General features: G+C 41.1%; 1 protein-coding gene across 4 annotated transcripts in view; it reads left to right on the top strand.

Moving 5' to 3' along the window:
- The window catches only part of LOC106972287 (cell surface glycoprotein CD200 receptor 1-like), a 148,218-nt gene extending 132,897 nt beyond the window's left edge, over positions 1-15,321 (top strand). For 3 of the 4 annotated variants that reach the window (XM_053220856.1, XM_027077496.2, XM_027077498.2), the window contains exons 3-7: positions 4,031-4,090; positions 7,059-7,379; positions 7,498-7,746; positions 12,095-12,218; positions 12,344-13,052. In XM_053220856.1, the coding sequence (XP_053076831.1) occupies positions 4,031-4,090; positions 7,059-7,379; positions 7,498-7,746; positions 12,095-12,218; positions 12,344-12,443 (854 nt within the window). In that variant the 3' untranslated portion in view covers positions 12,444-13,052. Of the gene's footprint in view, positions 1-4,030; positions 4,091-7,058; positions 7,380-7,497; positions 7,747-12,094; positions 12,219-12,343; positions 13,053-13,078 lie in introns of those variants that run through there. The other variant, XM_053220858.1, reaches the window with a different exon arrangement.
- Positions 15,322-18,912: the final 3,591 nt, after the last annotated feature.

The following is an 18,912-nucleotide window of genomic DNA, read 5'->3' as shown; positions in this document are numbered from 1 at the left end:
ACAATGCATAGATGGTGCCCCCTCCCCAAAATGATAGGTTGAATGGCGTCCCTCTTCCCCCAAAGAAATACCCAGTTAGCACCTGTGAGTATGGCTGTATTTGGAAAAAGCGTCTTTGAAGATGTTATTAAGCTAAAGCTCTTGAGATGAGATCACCCTGGATGAGAGTTGGGCCCTAAAGCCATGACAAGAGTCCTCAGAAGGGAAAAGACATAGGAAGAGGGCAGTGTGAAGAAGGAGGCAGAGATTGAAATGATTCATCTACAAGCCAACAAACACCAAGGATTGCTAGCAGCCCCCAAAAGCTGGAAGAAGCAAGAAAGGATGCTTCCCTAGAGCTGTTGGAAGAAACACAGCTCTGCTGACCCCTTGAATCAGACTTCTGGCTTCCAGAAATATAAGGGGGAACATTTCTATTGTATTATGTCACCACATTGGTTATTATATGTTAAGGCAGCCTGAACGGACTAACATAATGAGTAATTAAGTTACTTTTGTAGTATAGATATATTTAAAAGAACACAATTCACATTTCTCTCTCTCTTCACACACACACACACACACACACACACACACACACACACACCACATTGTGAAAGAGTTAGGTTGGACTTCTGACATTAACAATGTGAATTTATAATCTTTTTTAAATGTATATTTATTTTTGAGACATAGAGAGACAGAGCATGAGGAGGGGAGGGGCAGAGAGAGAGGCAGACGCATCATCTGAAGCAAGTTCCAGGCTCTGCAAGTACCCCTTCAGCACCTTTCCCTCTCTCTTCCTCCTCTGGGATACCAATTATGCGTATATTATTTCTTTTTAGTGTATCACTTAGTTCTCTAATTTTCCCCTCATACTCCTGGATTTTTTTATCTCTTTCTCTCAGCTTCCTCTTTTTCCATAACTTTATCTTCTAGTTCACCTATTCTCTCCTCTGCCTCTTCAATCCGAGCTGTCGTCATTTCCATTTTGTTTTGCATTTCGTTTAAAGCGCTTTTCAGCTCCTCATGACTGTTCCTTAGTCCCTTGATCTCTGTAGCAAGAGATTCTCTGCTGTCCTCTATACTGTTTTCAAGCCCAGCAATTAATTTTATGAGTATTATTCTAAATTCACTTTCTGTTATATTATTCAAATCCTTTTTGATCAGTTCATTAGCTGTTGTTATTTCCTGGAGATTCTTCTGAGGGGAATTCTTCCGTTTGGTCATTTTGGATAGTCCCTGGAGTGGTGCGGACCTGCAGGGCACTTCCCCTGTGCTGTGGTGTATAACTGGAGTTGGTGGGCGGGGCCGCAGTCAGACCTGATGTCTGCCCCCAGCCCACTGCTGGGGCCACAGTCAGACTGGTGTGTGCCTTCCCTTCTCCTCTCCTAGGGGCGGGATTCACTGTGGGGTGGCATGGCCCCTCTGGGCTACTTGCACACTGCCAGGCTTGTGGTGCTGGGGATCTGGCATATTAGCTGGGGTGGGTAGGCAAGGTGCACGGGGGCAGGAGGGGCAGGCTTAGCTCGCTTCTCCTTAGGTGATCCACTTCAGGAGGGGCCCTGTGGCAGCAGGAGGGAGTCAGATCTTTGCCTGAGGTTTGGCTCCGCAGGAGCACATAGTTGGGTGTTTGCGCGGAGCTAGCAAGTTCCCTGGCAGGAACTGGTTCCCTTTGGGCTTTTGGCTGGGGGATGGGCGGGGGAGATGGCGATGGCGAGCGCCTTTGTTCCCCACCAAACTGAGCTCTGTCGTCTGGGGGCTCAGCAGCTCTCCCTCCCTTTGTCCTCCAGCCTTCCCGCTTTCCGAGCAGAGCTGTTAACTTATGACCTCCCAGACGCTAAGTCGCGCTTGCTGTCGGAACACAGTCCGTCAGGCCCCTCCGCTTTTGCCAGCCAGACTCGGGGGCTCTGCTTGGCCGGCGAGCCGCCCCTCCACCCCGGCTCCCTCCCGCCAGTCCGTGGAGCGCGCACCGCCTCGACGCCCTTCCTACCCTCTTCCGTGGGCCTCACGTCTGCGCTTGGCTCCGGAGACTCCGTTCTGCTAATCCTCTGGCGGTTTTCTGGGTTATTTAGGCAGGTGTAGGTGGAATCTAAGTGATCAGCAGGACGCGCGGTGAGCCCAGCGTCCTCCTACGCCGCCATCTTCCCTCCAGTCCAAGTTGCAGGCTCTGAGCTGTCAGCATAGAGCCTGATGTGGGGCTCGAACGCATGAACTGTGAGATCATGACCTGAGCCGAAGTTGGACACTTAACCAATTGAGCCACCCGGGTGCCCTGAAAACTATAACCTTTCTGAACTTCCAGGAAAAATTTGGTTTCAGATAAAGAAATTAAAGAAAGAAATCACAGGACTATTCATTGATCAGAAGTTTGACACATTTATTTTGCTACTTTGATGTATACAGAGCTTCAAGGAAGACTGCGTAAGAATGGTTTCTATTTTCAGTGAAGACGTGATACTTGATATGAAATCAGCCTTCTATGGCAACTAGCTGCCAGTCGAGATAATAAAACTAAAGGATTCTATATCAACAATTAATGAAACTTAAAAAGTATTTCCAACATCATAAAAATAATCAGGAATATTTGTGAAAACAAGTATTTTTTTCCCTCTTCTGAAAATAATTATTTTGCACACTTAAGAGTACCTTAGAACTTGTGGGTTTTATCTTTGGTATGAGAAGTTCAGGGGTAATTGACTGGTATTTCTTCTCAGGGCATTCTTTGGGAGGAGGCATATTTTGCTCAATTGTAGGAGGATTTGGTATCTGATTCTAGAGGCAGATTTCTCCACACACCTCCACTCACTGGAATACCTTTTTAACCAGAAGGTCTCTTTTTGTCTTGTTTTTTTTTATTTACTTTAAGTTTTTTATTTATTTTGAGAGAAAGAGGCAGAGAGAGAGATGCAAGGAGGGACAGAGAGAGAGGGAGAAAGAGAATGCCAAGCAGCCTCCACACTGTCAGTGCAGAGCCAGCTGTGGGGCTCAAACTCATGAACCGTGAGATCATGACCTGAGCTGAAATGGAGAGTCAGATGCTCAACTGACTGAGCCACCCAGGCGCCCCAGCAGAGGTTTCTTTCACACTCCAGCCTACTGGGAGATCATTCAACACAATGCTTGAAAACTTCTCTCAAATCAGTTATGAAAACATCACTTAATGCAAGACCAGGCTCTTCTAACAGAATCCCATACGATCCAGACATGGATTTAGTTATATCTGCTAAGAACTAACTTGCTAATATTCCCATACAAGATGGCTAAAATGAGAAGCCACTGAAATGGTAAAAAGTTAACAGTTTATAGCATGAACATTATGCACTTTATCACTAAAAGTAACAATGTCTACAGGGCATATGAAGTAAAATCCAAAGAATAGAAGAAAACCCTTTAAAGGTATCGATCACGACTAAATTCTTTGAACTTTCCATAGACAACAGCCTGTATCTTTAAAATAGGAGCAATTCTCAGGGCTGTAGAGGCCAAAACGCCCATGAGAGAAATCCCTCATATACTGAACTAACCTTGGCCGGTCACGGTGGCCTCCCTTAATCCCCAGACAGTTCCCTTAGCTAGGGATGGAGGCGGGGGGGGGGGGGGGGGGGCTCATTGCAGTTTTCTTATTCCTATTTCTTATTTCTTATTCTTATCAGTCCTATTAGTTGCCCTCAATACTTGTCACACTTCACTTAAGGCAAGGAAAAAGGAAGGAAAGAAGGAAAGGATGAGAAGGAAGGAAAGAAGGAATGATGGGAAGGAAGGAAGGCAAGAGGGAAAGAAGGAAAGAGATACCATTTATGGTAAAAATAAAATGGGAAATTTATTTCATTGAGGGAGAACTTGGAGTTGTCAGTGGAGATTTGGTTTATTTTTTACACATAATGATGGGATAACTTCTAATTTCTTCTTTGTAAAGCTTTTTGTGGAATTAGGTTACAGTTAACAAATTTTCTGTCATGTTGTATGTAAGATGTGGATAAACAGTGGCTTGCACTCCATTTAAGTCTCTAAAATTGCTTTCATGTACTTTTCTCTCAACATTTTCTAGCTTCAACAAACAGTTCACTTATGGACAGACAACAGAGGAGTTTCATACTCCCTGTGGAAGGTAATATGATTTTTAATTTTTTTCTACAGGCCAGTACTAAAGGGAAAAAGTGTTGAACTTCCTTAGAAACAGGTTGATGGGCTGGTCAGGGGGCCGGCCTGAGCCCAGTTGAGGAGTATGATGGTCTGAGTGGTGAGGTGTGAGGGACCCTGAATGACCCCGGGCCTCCTCCCCCCAGGCAGTGCACATTCCACCTGAGGATTATGGAGCTCTCCCTGTCAGGCACTGTGCTAGGCCATGTGGGGAACACGGGGACAAACAAGAGTAGCTAGAGCACCAGAGCGCCCTAAGGGGCTCATTTTGTGGGGGAGCCCAGATGTCAGCACGGATGGCATTTGACAGAGGAGATGAGCACTCACATTAAGTGTGCTGGGAGTGTAGAGGAGAAGGCGAAGCAGCAAGGCTCTGAGAAGTCTTCACAGCAGGTGCAGCGTGTGAAATGGCTCTTAGGGGAAGAGGAGCGTTTTCGTGGACAAAGAGTGGTCTGTAGGCCACCCCAGTCTGCAGGAACGATGTGAGGAAAGACCCAGATATGCAGCGGTGCTTGGTGTTTTCTTTGCGAAGTGTGGGGGCGACTGAGGCGTGATAAGATGGCAAAGGTGAGTCCATCTGCAAAAGAGGGCTTTCAAAGGCAACACAAGACATGTAAGTGTTGTCTTCGGGCAGGGAGAGGTCTCTGAGGGGTGTTAGATGGAGGGGATCACACCCGTGTCCCAGAATCCTGGACCTGCTGCAAGGTCAGGTGTGAACCGAAGAGGGGAGAGATTTGAGACAGACACAGACGTCAGGAGACTTCTGCAGGAATCCGGGTGTGTGGTGATGGGGTGGTAATCTAATATCTGGCAGTGAGGACAGAAGGGAAAAGCCCCAAATCTCATAGGGATTGGTCTGTGTGCAGAAGGGCTGGAGGAGCCTGGAGGAGAGTCATAGACACAGGATGCAGAGAAGCTGGAAGGTGACTGCTGGTTCTGGAGCCAATAGGAGAATCCATCCGCTATTCCCCCGTGTGCAGGAGGTGAAATTGCGGTAGCTGATCACAGGGCTGTGAGGAGATTATATTTGTTAGACAGGTGCCAACCCCACTGAGTGTGGGGGAGTGACTGGTCACTGGCAAATTATCGCAACAGGTGTGAATAGAGAAAGAGGAGGACAAAGAAAGTGTGACTAACAGGAATCACAGAAGTCCCATCACAGGTGAAGGGGGATTGCTGGAGGGTCCTAGAGCAGAGGAAGGTGAAAGAACAGAGATTGTCCATGGTGCTTGGGATGCTCACCCTGGGAGCCACTTCTCTGGAGACATCGCCCCTGTTAAAACACATATGATTATTTAATTAGCTAGTAATTTCCTTTAAAAGAATAGAGTCAGATCTTGAGGCTCAATAGCGGGCAAAATATTAAAACCTTAGACTGTTCACAAGCAGAAGTGAAAACTCCTGAGAACACAAAAGAAAATTCACAACGTGTTCTTCAGCCTTTTCCCTTTGTGGTTTCATCTTCGACATCCTGCCCTTGAGCACCTGAATGTTCACCCACACCCACCTCTAGCTGCTCTCCAAGCAGCCACCTTCGTGCTTATTTATAACCTTGGCGAAGGTGCATTTTCCCTGTGCATGCGGGTTGCCACTTAAGTCATGGATTTAACTGCTCTCTTAGATCTGCTTTCAAATCCTCCCCCTTGCTTCACATAGTTATGGGATTGTGATTTGTTTGTGAAATGCGAGGGCGTGAGTCCATCACGCAAGAAGCAAGTGACACCAGAAGAGGAGAGGAGAGATTTCCACTGCAGGGGTTAGCACTCACAAGCGCCATCTGGATAGCTTTGCCCTCTCACAACTGGTTTTGCTCATGTGAGAGTGATGAGCTCCCTGCCACTCACTTGCGTCACTGGTGCGTCCCAAGCGATGCCCCCAATCTGCTCTCAGCAAACCCCTCCCAGCCATGGACACATTATGTAGGTTTGTGGGAGAGCCAGAGCTTATATATTGCAGAATACTTGTAGGTTGCAGGGCTTAATTTTTACTTCAAAAGATGGACAGAAGGAGTGAACTTCTCCATTTATTCCTCATAATTAGGTAGAAAGTCAGACACAGAATCTGTGAGCTAAGTTCACAGGCGAACTGTTTGGTGGGATACATGTGATTCAAAGGAAAGGAAGGATGGAAGATCTTGTTGATTTTATGACTGTGTGATTCTCCAAATAAAAAGAACTCAAAAACTGTGCAGCTTGGTCAACCGGAATACCATGCTATTTATAATGAAAGTACCACATGCTTCTTATATTTATGTTTGTCTGAATTCCCACCTTTGGGTATAGGCATTTCATTCTGATATTAAGTGATTTATTGTCTCGCACTGAAACGTAGGAGAGAAAATTTCTCTCTTGGGTCAACTTTTCCACTTTTTATCCCGAGAAGCTTGAGTTATTAGAGAAACCTAATAGTCTCTATGGCCGAAATATTAGATATAATGATTTTGTCCATTAATTTTATATTGTGTTTTTTGTTTGTTTCATACATATCAAAACTTCTGAATCAAATTTAAACCCTTAAAAATTTCTTTAATTTTTTTTACGTTTATTTATTTGGAGAGAGACCAGGGAAGGGGCAGAGAGAGAGGGAGAGAGAATCCCAAACAGGCTCTGTGCTGTGAGTGAGGAGCCTGATGTGGGGTGCAAACTCAGAAACTGTGAGCTCTTGACCTGATCTGAAATAGAGTCACTCAGCTGACTGAGCCACCAGGGGCCCCAGGCCTTAAAATATTTCTAACACATATAATAAATATAGATTATCTAAAAACACACAACATAGGAGAAAATGGGTTTATCTTTGGAATGCTTTAAAATGTTATATACATTTTGTGCGTAGCAAAATCATGTTCTAGTATACTTTATGGAATATGCTGTAGAAAACTTAACATGGATTTCTTTATCAACCTTTTCTTTCATCATTTGCTTTGTGTGTGTGTTCAGCTAACACTTCCCTGTCTAAACCTGTGGATACAAAGGCTGTGCTCTCTTGCCCTCCGATCACCCAGAAAGCTGTGCTGGTAACAATAAGATGGGAAATAATCCTCAGAGACAAGCCTTCCTGCACCAGAGCCTACAGGAGAGATGCAAATGAGACCAGGGCCATAAACTGTAGTGACGAGACAATATCCTGGGACTCCAGACCTGATCGGAATCCTGCCCTTCAGATCGATCCAGTGGCCATCACTCATGATGGATATTACAGGTGTGAAGTGGTCACAAGTCATGGGCATTTCTATCATGGATATCACCTGACAGTGTTAGGTAAGGAGCATCGTATATTGTGGGATGTCATATAACCAGATTTGGACTGAAACAGATGTCTCTCTCTATTCCATATCCGTGTGTTAAGACTGACCCATTTTCCTCTGCTTCTCCGCAGTGCCCCCCGAGGTGACGCTGTTTCAACTTGAGAATGAAACTATCGTGTGTAGGGCAGCTGCAGGGAAGCCAGCAGCACAGATCTCCTGGACCCCAGGGGGAGATTGTCACACCGTGGAAGAGCCACTGGGCAGTGACACAGTGACCGTCCAGAGTTCGTGCCGCTGGGAGGACCACCGGGTGTCTAAGGTGTCCTGCTCTGTGTCCCATCTGACTGGCAACAGGAGTCTGTCCATAGAATTGAGTCAAGGTAATCACCTATTTTATTTAGAGTAATGAACTTGTTGCTCAGCATTTTCCTCTATTGATTATGAGTCACCAAGAAGAAAGTAAGAAAGCTTGTGTTCCTAATTTGAAGATATTCTCTAAAATGTAACTGGATAATGTGTTAGTATGCTAGGGAAATAGTTCCCATTTCTGTGTCAAATAGAAGGAATAAATTAAATAATTTCTTATCAATACATTCTCTAAATATCTTTCATTCTGGAATCCATAAAATTTTTTTTAACTTAGTATCTGTTGACTTGTACTTTGCAATTAATATTCACATAAAATAGCAAAACTTTTATATAATTTAACAATACTTATTTAGTAGATAGATAAGAACAATAATTATCCCTTCCTTCTTTTTATTTCTTGTAATCACCACTTTTTGTTACTCTGAGTAAGAGAGATTTCCTTCCTCCTCTTCCTTGTCATCTGAAACCTATACATCAATTCATTTGCCAAATATTTATTGAATGTTCTTATGTGTTTGAAGCTGTCATATAAAGATGAAAAGACAAGGTCCATGTCTTCATATTATTCTAGAAAGTATAACCTGGTTGTTAGAAGAAAAGCCTTTGGCACAATATGGCTTCTTGTTTACCAGCTGTGTGAGTTGAAACAATATTTAATTTCTCTGTCTCATGGCTTTTGAAAAAATGGAGATATAATTAACATATCACAGTAAATTAATTTCAGATGTAGAGCATAGTGATTTGATATTTGTATGTATTACAAGATTTCACACCAATTAGTTACATCTCATGTTTTCTTCATCTGCAGATGGGATGACAGAACCCACCTCACAGAGTTATGATCATTAAAAAGAATGATATATTTACCTGACCTGGTGCCTATCACATAGTTGGTACTCAATATATTTTAGCTAATGTATTTACCATACTAACACAATGTTAGCTCTTATGTTTATATTAGTAAGTGTTAGCCACTATATTGATTATATCAATACATATTGGCTATTGTATTCATTATTATACTATTAAAAGCCATCACATACTCTTAATTATTCCTCATAACATCTCTTATTCATTATTTTTGCAATAGTTTTATTGAGACCTAATTTATGTACCATACAATTGACCCATTTAAAGTGTACCATTCAGCGGTCTCTAGTGCATTCAGCTATGCAACCATCACCACAGTCAATTTTAGAACATACTCCTCACTCCAAAAAGAAACCTCTATCCTTTGGCTGTCACTCTCTAATTCTAGAAATCCTCCAGCTTTAGGCAACCACTAACCTACTTTCTATATCTATAGATTTTCCCATTTTGGACATTTCACATAAACAGGACCATATAATATGTGCCTTTTATTACTGGCTTCTTTCACTTGGGATAATGTTTTCACGCACTATCCATGCTGTGGCATCCTTATTTTCCTTTTTCAATCTCCCACCCACTCTAGGTTGTTATTTTATACTTCTTATCTCTAGGTGTATGCATTTATCTGCAGTCCCGTCTGACTTTCTCTGCCATAGAGCAAATATTTAACCTATACTCTATACTCATTTTTCCCTTCCAAGTCCTGAGAGACTCTGCTTCAGTAATTATCCTTGCTCTCTTTTGTTCAGTCTTTTTTGTTCCACAAATCCTTTCCTTAAGGCTGATTATATGAACTTTCCTGTTTTCCTCTCATGTTTAAAAGTAGATGCTATGGGGGCGCCTGGGTGGCTCAGTCGGTTGAGCGTCCGACTTCGGCTCAGGTCATGATCTCACGGTCAGTGAGTTCGAGCCCCGCATTGGGCTCTGTGCTGACAGCTCGGAGCCTGGAACCTGCTTCAGATTCTGTGTCTCCCTCTCTCTCTCTGACCCTCCCCCGTTCATGCTCTGTGTCTGTCTCAAAAATAAATTAACATTAAAAAAAAAAAAGTATATGCTATGACTTCCCCAAACTCTTAGCTCTTGCCTTTCACTCATATCCAAGATTTTTTAAAAGAGGCATCTATATTCACTGTCTCTTCTAAATTACCTCACATCTACTCCTTAACTCTCCTGGAATCTCTCTGCACAGGAAATGTTCTAACAAAAAGCCAAAGATCTCTCAGATGTCAAACGAAATATAAAATTTTAACTCTAAGTTATTAATTAGCTTCTCTGTGATATTTGATATGGCCTTTCCTCTCTTCTCACCTATTTTCTTCCCATAATTACTTGGTTCTTTAGTCAACTTCTTAATGTTCTTAATAGATTGATTTCCATCTACTCATTCCATGAAGGAAGGCATTTCTAAGAGTTACATCATTGACTGTATTCTCTTTTCACCTTTACCCCTATTCCTTGAAGGATCTCATCCATACATGTGGCTCCAACTACCACCTGATTCTTGACTGTCAAATATATATATTTAGCCCAGATTTCACTCCTTGGCTATATGAACAAAACCAATTTCCAATTGAATGTCTTCAAATGGTGCATCAAGGGCACCTCAATTTGCATATTCCTGAAAAGGAATCCCTCTTCTGTACTCCTTCATAAGCTCCATACTTATATTTTGTCTTGATAAATGACTCAAGCCAGAAAATTAAAGATATCCTACAATATCGCTCTTCCTTATTTCCCATATTCAAAATCAGTCACTATGTTATGCTGATTTTATCTTAAATTTTTTTTCTTAAATCTAGACCTTTTTCTTTTTCTCCTTTGCTTGGGTGAGCACATGATCATCCCTCACCAGAATTATTACAATATCCTTGTAACAGGTCTTTTGACCCCTAGCTTACCTCCCTCCAATTTATCACCTACGGTGTTGCCAGAGTGATTTTTCTGAAATGAAAAACATTTTAGCCCCAGTGGCCTCTCTTTGTCTCTTGGAAAGCTAAACCCCTTTGATCTGCCACTCTCCTTAGCCTCCTGTCTTGCTAATCTTTGGTCTGTACCCATGCATGTGGGGCTGTTTGGGCCCCTCAATTGTACGTCATACATGCAATTGCTACCTCTCCACAATGCACTTCTTTCCTCATACTCTCTTCTTTCATTTCATTTGTTCAATTTCTATTGAAGTTTTAAAACTTAGTTTGATATAGTTTCTCTGGGATAATTTTCTTTTGCCCTGCAGTTTGGTTAGCTGTTCCTACTCTGTGCTCATGTAATGCCCCATGTATGCCTCTGAGTACTTCATGGTCCTGTAATTGATGGTCTGCTTCTCTGATTCCCAGTGCATCATAAACTCCTAGAGAGTAGGAACCATAGTCTTCATTTTTGTATCCACAGGGTCTGGCACAGTGCCTGACACATACAAATAACTACAGAATTAGGTTCAGACCATCCCAGACTTCATCTCTATGTACCCCGCTCTCTGCTCCATTACATTTGAATTAAGATAATGAATTCTTCAAGTTTTTTTTTTTTAATTATTTCTTTCCCTTTACAAGTTCTTCCTTCTTTTCTTAACCTATTTAATCCTGTTATTGGCAAGGCTCAGTTCAAATTCCACTTCGCTCTGACCTCCCAGGTGGAGTTGATACAGTTTTCTTATTCCTTAGATGATTTATGATCTGTAATGCTCACTTAGCACTGTTTGCCCTCTTATAAGTGATCTTTTCATTTGTATGGATCGGACTTCTCTAATTGGATTGTGAGCTTTTTGAGGGCTGAGACTGTGTCTTCCTCTTCTCTGAAAGTGCCAAAGAAGGAGACTGTCTGACATTCTTCTAGTTTAGTATATGAGCAGGTTATTTAACAGGATGACATCACTTTTGGAGCCAAATGTCAGAATAATTTACTTTGGTTGCCATTTTCACAGAAGAAAAACTTCAGAATGATAGTCCTAATTAGTTTCATTTTATCTTTTCATTTATTTATAATTTATTCATAATTATAATTTATTCATAATTCTGGGGGCCATTTTATAGATAAATAAATGAAAGTAGGAAGACATAAAATATCCTACTAAATAAAGGGGTTCCAGCAACTCAGTGACAAAATTTCTCCTCCGTGTGAAAAGTATTATCAGATAGTGCTCAAAATGTTAATACCCCCAAAGACTAACATTTACACAGAAATTAGAAATTATATTTCCTTTTTTCTTATAAAATTGCAAAGTACTAACGATACTCACTGTACATTTATTCATTCAGAAAATATTTATTGGAAGTCGACTGTATATAAAATATAGACACAGTTCCTAAACTCTGTCATGAAAGAATATCTTAGCAGCATTTGAATTGTAGTCTAGAAAATGTTTTTGATTATGACAGTCTGTGAACTTTTAAGAATATTTTAGAAGTCTCTTTTAAACAATTGACCCTATTTTGTTCATTAGAGGAACCTTGAAATGACTCTTTACCCCGCCTGTGTTGCCTGTATTTAAAGGTGTCATAGTCCTGGGATTTCCACCATCAACCTTACTGATCGTTCTCTATGTGAAATTTTCTCTATTCCTGGTTATCCTCGTCATTGTGGGATTCATCTACTTCCAGAGAATAAAAGATTGCAGGTAGGAAATAAAGACTAAAAAAATATATAGACTCATTAGAAAGATGACATCATTGTAAGACTTTGAGTCTACAATGTTCTGGGAAAAGCTGGACATATTTTTTGGCATACTGTCTGTTCCCTTAGCCCCTTCTTTGATGTACAAGCTTTATTAACACCTGAGAGCCCAGGAAAAGATGCCTGCAGCCCTGGACAAAATCTTCTGATTCATTACACTGCCTACTGAGAGATAACCTGACCCAGGGCACCCTTCAAGAATTCTCTGGGAGGGAAATAAAAAGTTCAACTGGAGTTTCTTAAGTGTTTACTCTTTCATTTCTATGCCTCTGAAGGCTTGTATTCATTTCTACTTAATTATATATTTTTATTTTATTTTTACTTAAAAAAAATTTTTAATGTTTATTTATTTTTGAGAGAGAGAGACAGAGTGTGAGCAAGAGAGTGACAGAGAGAGAGAGAGAGAAAGAGAGAGAGAATTGGAAACAGACTCCAGGCTCTGAGTTGTCAGCACAGGTCCCGATGCAGGGCTCAAACTCATGAACCATGAGATCATGACCTGAGCTGAAGTTGAACACTTAACCGACTGAGCCACCCAGGCACCCAGACCCTATGTTTACTTTCTATTTAAGGTTATTTATTTATTTTGAGAGAGAGAGAGAGCATGTGTGAGAGGGTCAGATTGAAGGAGAGAGAATCTCAAGCAGGCTCTGCACTGTCAGCACAGAGCCCAATGCAGGGCTTGAACTCACAAAATGTGAGATGGTGATCTGAGCCGAAATCAAGAGTCAGAGGCTTAACTGACTGAGCCATCCAGGCCCCCCATGCTTAATTATATATTTTATGGTTTTTTTCCTTTCATAGAGCATGAAAATTGAAGAATCTGGAAGTCGATTTAGATTTGATGAGACATCACAAAAAAGCAGCCAGTTATGATCAGTCTTCGGTTTCAACGTCAAACTCAACCGCTCTTGTCACTATTTGATATCTTTGTGTTTATGAGAATCCATGTGATAGTTGGCAAATTCTGTTTCAAACTCTTAGCATATGTGTATTTACACACATGTGAAAGCTTGTTGCCTGCCATCACAAATGCCTAGGATGACTAATCTACTTTCCCCTTTGCCCTACTGAGTCCTTACTTGCAAACAAGAAACAGCCCTGCTTCTCAGCCTAAGAGGAAGATGAGTCAGCAAAAGGCAAATAACAATGCAGGGCTGTTTTTCTACACCCCTTGCGTTCTTTGGCTAGTGCTTTCATCCTAGCTTCCCCTTTCCTCTGCCCTCTTAATATGCTAATTTTGCAATGTCAGGAGCCACTACAAACATTGCCTTCAAGTCGACCGGTAGCTGACCTCTCATCCTTTTCTTGCTTGCTAGTAAGTAGTGGGACAGATGTATTGCATGTTTGGCTTGATCATTGAATAAATGGCCAGGAGTCATTTTTAGCACTGCCTTTATTTTTGAAGAAATTATAAGTTGATTCCAAATAAGGAGTTGTTAGAGTCACTGGAGACAGTGCTGAATATCACCTCACCTTTTGGAGCTCCATTGTCTCAATTCTCTCTCTTGTCAGCAATCCAGGTTGGAATGGATTAATGGTGGAAGAATAAGGGTTCTTGGGGAAACCCCAACCTATGCTAGGGCCACTGTAAACAGGAACCCTATCTTCACTGATATATATGGTAATCTTATAGTAAAAAGTGTCCTTTCATTTAATAGAAGAATTTCTTTTGTAAGGTGGCAGGTGATTCAGGCTATTACTTTTATTTTTAGCAAGGCTTGAAGAAAGAAAATGAATGCATACTACTATCTGGAAGATAATATATGAGTAGGATAGTCTGATTGTTGAAACAAACAACCTCCCAATCTCAGTGTATTCATACCGCAAAGGTTTAATTCTCACTCACTTAATATCCCGGGGCAGGTTGGTGACTCTAGGGCAGGGAACAGGAGTGGTTCTGCTCTAAGCTAACATTTTATCCTATGGTTCTGCCCTTGTCAGAGTACCCTCCATTCATCCAGTGAATGGGAAAGAGAGAGAGAATGGGGGATTCATGTGGGAGGTTTTTATGAACCAGGCCTGGAGTAGTAATGACTTCTGCTCACATTCTATTGGCTAGTACTTGTCACGTGGCCACCCTAATTTCTAAGTTGATAAATGTAGCATAGTAGCCTTGGCAGAAATAAAGTCAGGTTTTGGGTACATTTGGCCAGTCTCTGTCTACCGTGGAGGATAGGATGAGTGCTAAGATTAATACCTACTCTATTAGTAACCGAACATGAGCCAAGAAATAGATAAGTAAATAATTTCACGTACAACATATATTAGCTCTTTTCTCTCTTTGCTTTTATTATAATTCCCTCATATTTACAACAGGACATAGAATGGGGAAAAGTCTAGTACCATAAATCTTTCACAGACTCAAAAACACTGTGGCACAGACTGCTAGTTGCCTAATCCAATACTCATCTTCTCTTTCTCTTTGGGGCAGATTGTATTCATGATTTTTAATCTTTGCCCCTCCCTCTAGCCATGTAATTTGTCAGTGACTTTAAAGTTGGAAACATAAAGTGCATGTTTCCCTAACCCATATCATTTGCTTTAAGCCAATCAAATCAGGGCAGAAATGTCAGTGTACTGGTGTTGAGCCTAGGTCTCAAGAGGTTCTGTGTGTTTCTATTGCTAGTCCATAAGAACATGCCTGGGGTAATCTGCTAGAGTATGAGAAACATGTAGAGCAGAGCTGGTTCATGCTAGTCCCATTCCCCACCTCGGTTGAGGCCAGTCTAGGTAATCCGATATTTAATCATCTCTTAGGCAAGGGAGAAGCTCATTCAAAATCGGAAGAGCTGCCTACCTGGCCCTCAGATAATCCTAGACATTTAAGCAATTGTTGTCACAGAGGTTTTGTGATTGTTGCACAGCATTATTGTGATATTATTGTGGTATCGCTGGTACATTGTTTAATAACATAACTCCAATTTTATTTAGTATGGAGACACACTTAAATAAAAGACATTTTTCAGTTTCCCTTGCAACTGTGTATGACTACCCATTAAAATTTTCACAAATGAGGTGTAAACATAAATCTTGTGTGATATTTTTTGGAAAGCTCTTTAGAAAGAAAGAAGAGATCCTCTTTTGTTCTTCCCCCTTATCTCCTGGACTACACCACTGATATAATGATGGGAGGCCCAGCAGCCAACTTGGGCCTTGACATTGGATGGATGACATTGAGGATGGAAGCCACTCACTAAGAGAGTGGAAAAGAAAGACAGAAAGATCCTGGGCCCTAATGACCATGGAGTTGCCTATCAACCCTAGACTACCTACCATAAAATTCTTTTGTGTGAGAGAAAATATACTATTTTGTTCATGCCACTGTTATTTTGAGTTTTACTCCATACACAGTTGAACTTAATCCTGGTTAATGCAAATACCTAATTTGCCAATTTCAAGGTTTGTGGTCAGTCTTGCAATAGGTTATACTCTCTTCACGCACATTTTTCATGGTCTATTTTCATTCTTCCCATAGAGATTATGCAACAGATGTAACTTCAGAAGATAGTAATGATAGGTATGAGAGCCATCTCTATAACAGTTCCAGAAGAATTGCTGGTTATGTAAACCTGAAGGATGTTATGGGCGTTTGATAGGAAAGGGCTTGGGAATCTGGAGATGTGCAAAGATCATCTAATAGCCCATCCCTAGACATGTGAGGACATGTCTGCATTACAGGATTGGGAAGATAAAGACACTGTCTTGGACTCAGAGAGATGTGATCAGGAGAAACAGAGGAACTGAAATCTATGGGGCTTTATTGTGTTAATCCCTTTCCTGCCATTATTGAAATGAAAAGACTCCATTATTCATGGAAGGGATTTATCTGAATTCATGCTTCTTCACTGCCATGGTTTTCTATGCGATATCAGACTGGAAGAGTGAAAAGCTATAGCTACTGTCTCTCAACCTCTTTATCCACCCTTGCATAAAGATAAAAAACATTTTTTTCTTTTCTAAGCACATATATGCATATATATGCCCAATAAATTAAGTGTCATCTGAAATTGAGGGAAATTGGGAGCAACCTTTAGCAAAACACAGTGGAGAGCCACTAGATGGTGCTTCAACTTAATTCTTTTAACATTTTGAAGCAAGCTAAAATCTAAATTCAGACAGTAATCCTTTCTTTAATTTTTCCAGACAACTGCCTGTCCATTTACGAATTCTTTACGTCTACTTGGGTAATTTGGGGACAATTACAGAAGGAAGGAAAAATTGTTAAAATTAAGGAGAAAAAAATTTTGGGGTTCTAAATCTTGAATTGCACTACTCTTGCCACTTAATTTTAGTAGAAACATTTTTTTTTAATTAAATGAGATAAGGGTGGATATTAACAGTCTTATTTCAGGAAAAAGGACATGAGAGAATCTCTTGGTGGTTAAACCAAGATTAGTACTTACTTATTTCTTAAATGGGGTCTTGAGCCTTGATCACTAAAGAGCAAACAGCTGCTTGTTAGCGTTAATAGCAGCAGATGGCTGGGACTACAAATAAAATTAGCTGGCCTTTTCTACTTCTTGTGTCCAACCCCATGTCTCATCTCCCATGACTTTTTAGAAGCCTATGTGGTATTCTAAAGATGGAAGGAAGCTACAGATAAGTAGGCTGACTTCCTTGTTTTACAAAACAGGAAACTAAGGCACTCAGAGTTAAGTAACTGTTGGGTGTCACTAAGAAGCCAGCTGGAGTGTGAACTTGATTTGCTTGCTGATGAGAGCGCCCATAATGTGGACTTTACACTTTGTTTTATTTGGAGTGAGAGTTGGGGTTCAAGAGGGAATTTATGGGAGTATTAAAAAAGATGACAAAATGAAAAAATGAAATAACACATGAAATACTCATAAGATTAATTGCTATCTTCAAGGAAGGACTGGATGCTACTATTAAAAATTGAGTGTCACCACATGCCAAGGATATCTATCACACCTGCACTTTGAGAATACAAGCACAATGGATAAAATTTTTAAAATTGCTTGTTTAAATCGCACTTCAGTCCTTTCTATAATCTGGAAGCAAGAGAAGAGGCAGAAGAGGAAATTGTGGTTTTTTGTTCAGAGAAAATCTTGTTTAGGGAAATACACCAACAGTTTGAGAAGGAAAGGTAAAGCTCAGCTTGTGGAATGCATTGGGGATACCAAAATAATGGGAACTAAAATGATCAGCATAATTTTTTTAAAAGTGTTTTGGGGCTCTAGTGATTGGAATTTGGAGAGGCCCTTGAGGAATCAGGTAAATGAAGAAGTAGACTAGGTCTTAGATACAAAAAGAGAGTTGGTTGGTCATAAATTTTCCATGATAAGGTAGATAAAGAATTTTAGAATGAAGGATGCCTCTCTGTTAACATTTAAAGTCTGTTATAAATAACAGCCTTTATGTGATTAATGGTGATTTAGAAGTGAAGGAAGAAGGAACTCTACCCACATCCTGGGGAAAACAGTATGTAGAAGGCAGCAGTTGGCAGGACTGGTGATGAGAAACCAAGGGTGACCAAGAAACTGGTCTGGGATTTAAAATTTAAAGTGAGAGATGACAAGAAGCCAGCAAGGAAAGGCAGATCATTAAAGTCCAGTACTGATGCTGTAATAGAGGTATGTACCCAGTGCCATGGCAATCAAAGGAAGGAATACTCAATTCTGACTGAATGTGTGGGCTGTAGGTCAGGAAAAGCATTGGGTGAATTAGGAGGCTTTCAGCTGCAATAAACAGAAAGCAGTATTCTGACTTAATCAAAAAAGACCTTTATTATTTTATAGAAGAAGGCATCCAGGAGTAGAACCAACTTCAAGCCTAGTTGTTTCAATAGTTGTATGAAATCTTGAAAGGCCTAGATTTTATGCTCATCTGTGCTCTGCCATCATCAGTGTTTGCTTCATCCTCAGGCTGGAAGTGAGAAGATGGCAGCCACCCCAAGACCATACATCATGTCCAGAGGAAGAGGGCTGACCTCCTCTTCCTCAAATCCCATCTTACTCATGAGGATGAACAGCCTTCCCCAGGCCCCACCCCCACTTGTTTCCTCTCTTGTCTGATTGGCCAAGACCACAGGACAATTCTTTATCCAATCTCTGGCAAAGAGACTGAGATCATGCTTATGATGATTAGGTCTTTTGTGCAACTGGGCTAAAGTCAGCACCTTTCACGTGGCACATATTTTAGTCAGAGAGGAATGAATAGAGACCTGAACAAAACCTGGAACTTTAGTAAGGAAGCAGAACTGGAGAATGCCTGGAAAGCCTTAGTGAAGAAGATGGTAACAGTCAAGCTGAGTTCTAAAAGATGCACAGGAATGCTGTAGGTGGACAAGGGCAGAGAAGAAAGTCATGGTAGGAGGGAAGACAACATGGATGAAGGCAGGGGGCTGTGACAGAGCATGTCTCAGGGCAATGGGGAGACTGTATCATCCCATACAAGTCCTACATATCAGAAAGTCATCTGGGGACACAAGAATGCTATTCTATTGAGAATGCCAGGAGCGTTTTGCAGATCAAGCAAATCTTGATGAATTTATAACATTTTCTGAACAGAATGTCCAAATCTTCTGACTGATTCACCCAACACTGATTTTAAGATCAAATAAGGAGCCAAGAACATTGGCTTATACACAGTAGAGAACCAAAGAGAGGCAGGGGAGC

The sequence above is a fragment of the Acinonyx jubatus genome, chromosome C2, assembly GCF_027475565.1.
Source record: "Acinonyx jubatus isolate Ajub_Pintada_27869175 chromosome C2, VMU_Ajub_asm_v1.0, whole genome shotgun sequence".
Lineage (NCBI taxonomy): Eukaryota > Metazoa > Chordata > Mammalia > Carnivora > Felidae > Acinonyx > Acinonyx jubatus.
The sequence above is the reverse complement of the archived record's forward strand: the minus strand, read 5'-3'. Positions and strand labels throughout refer to the sequence as shown.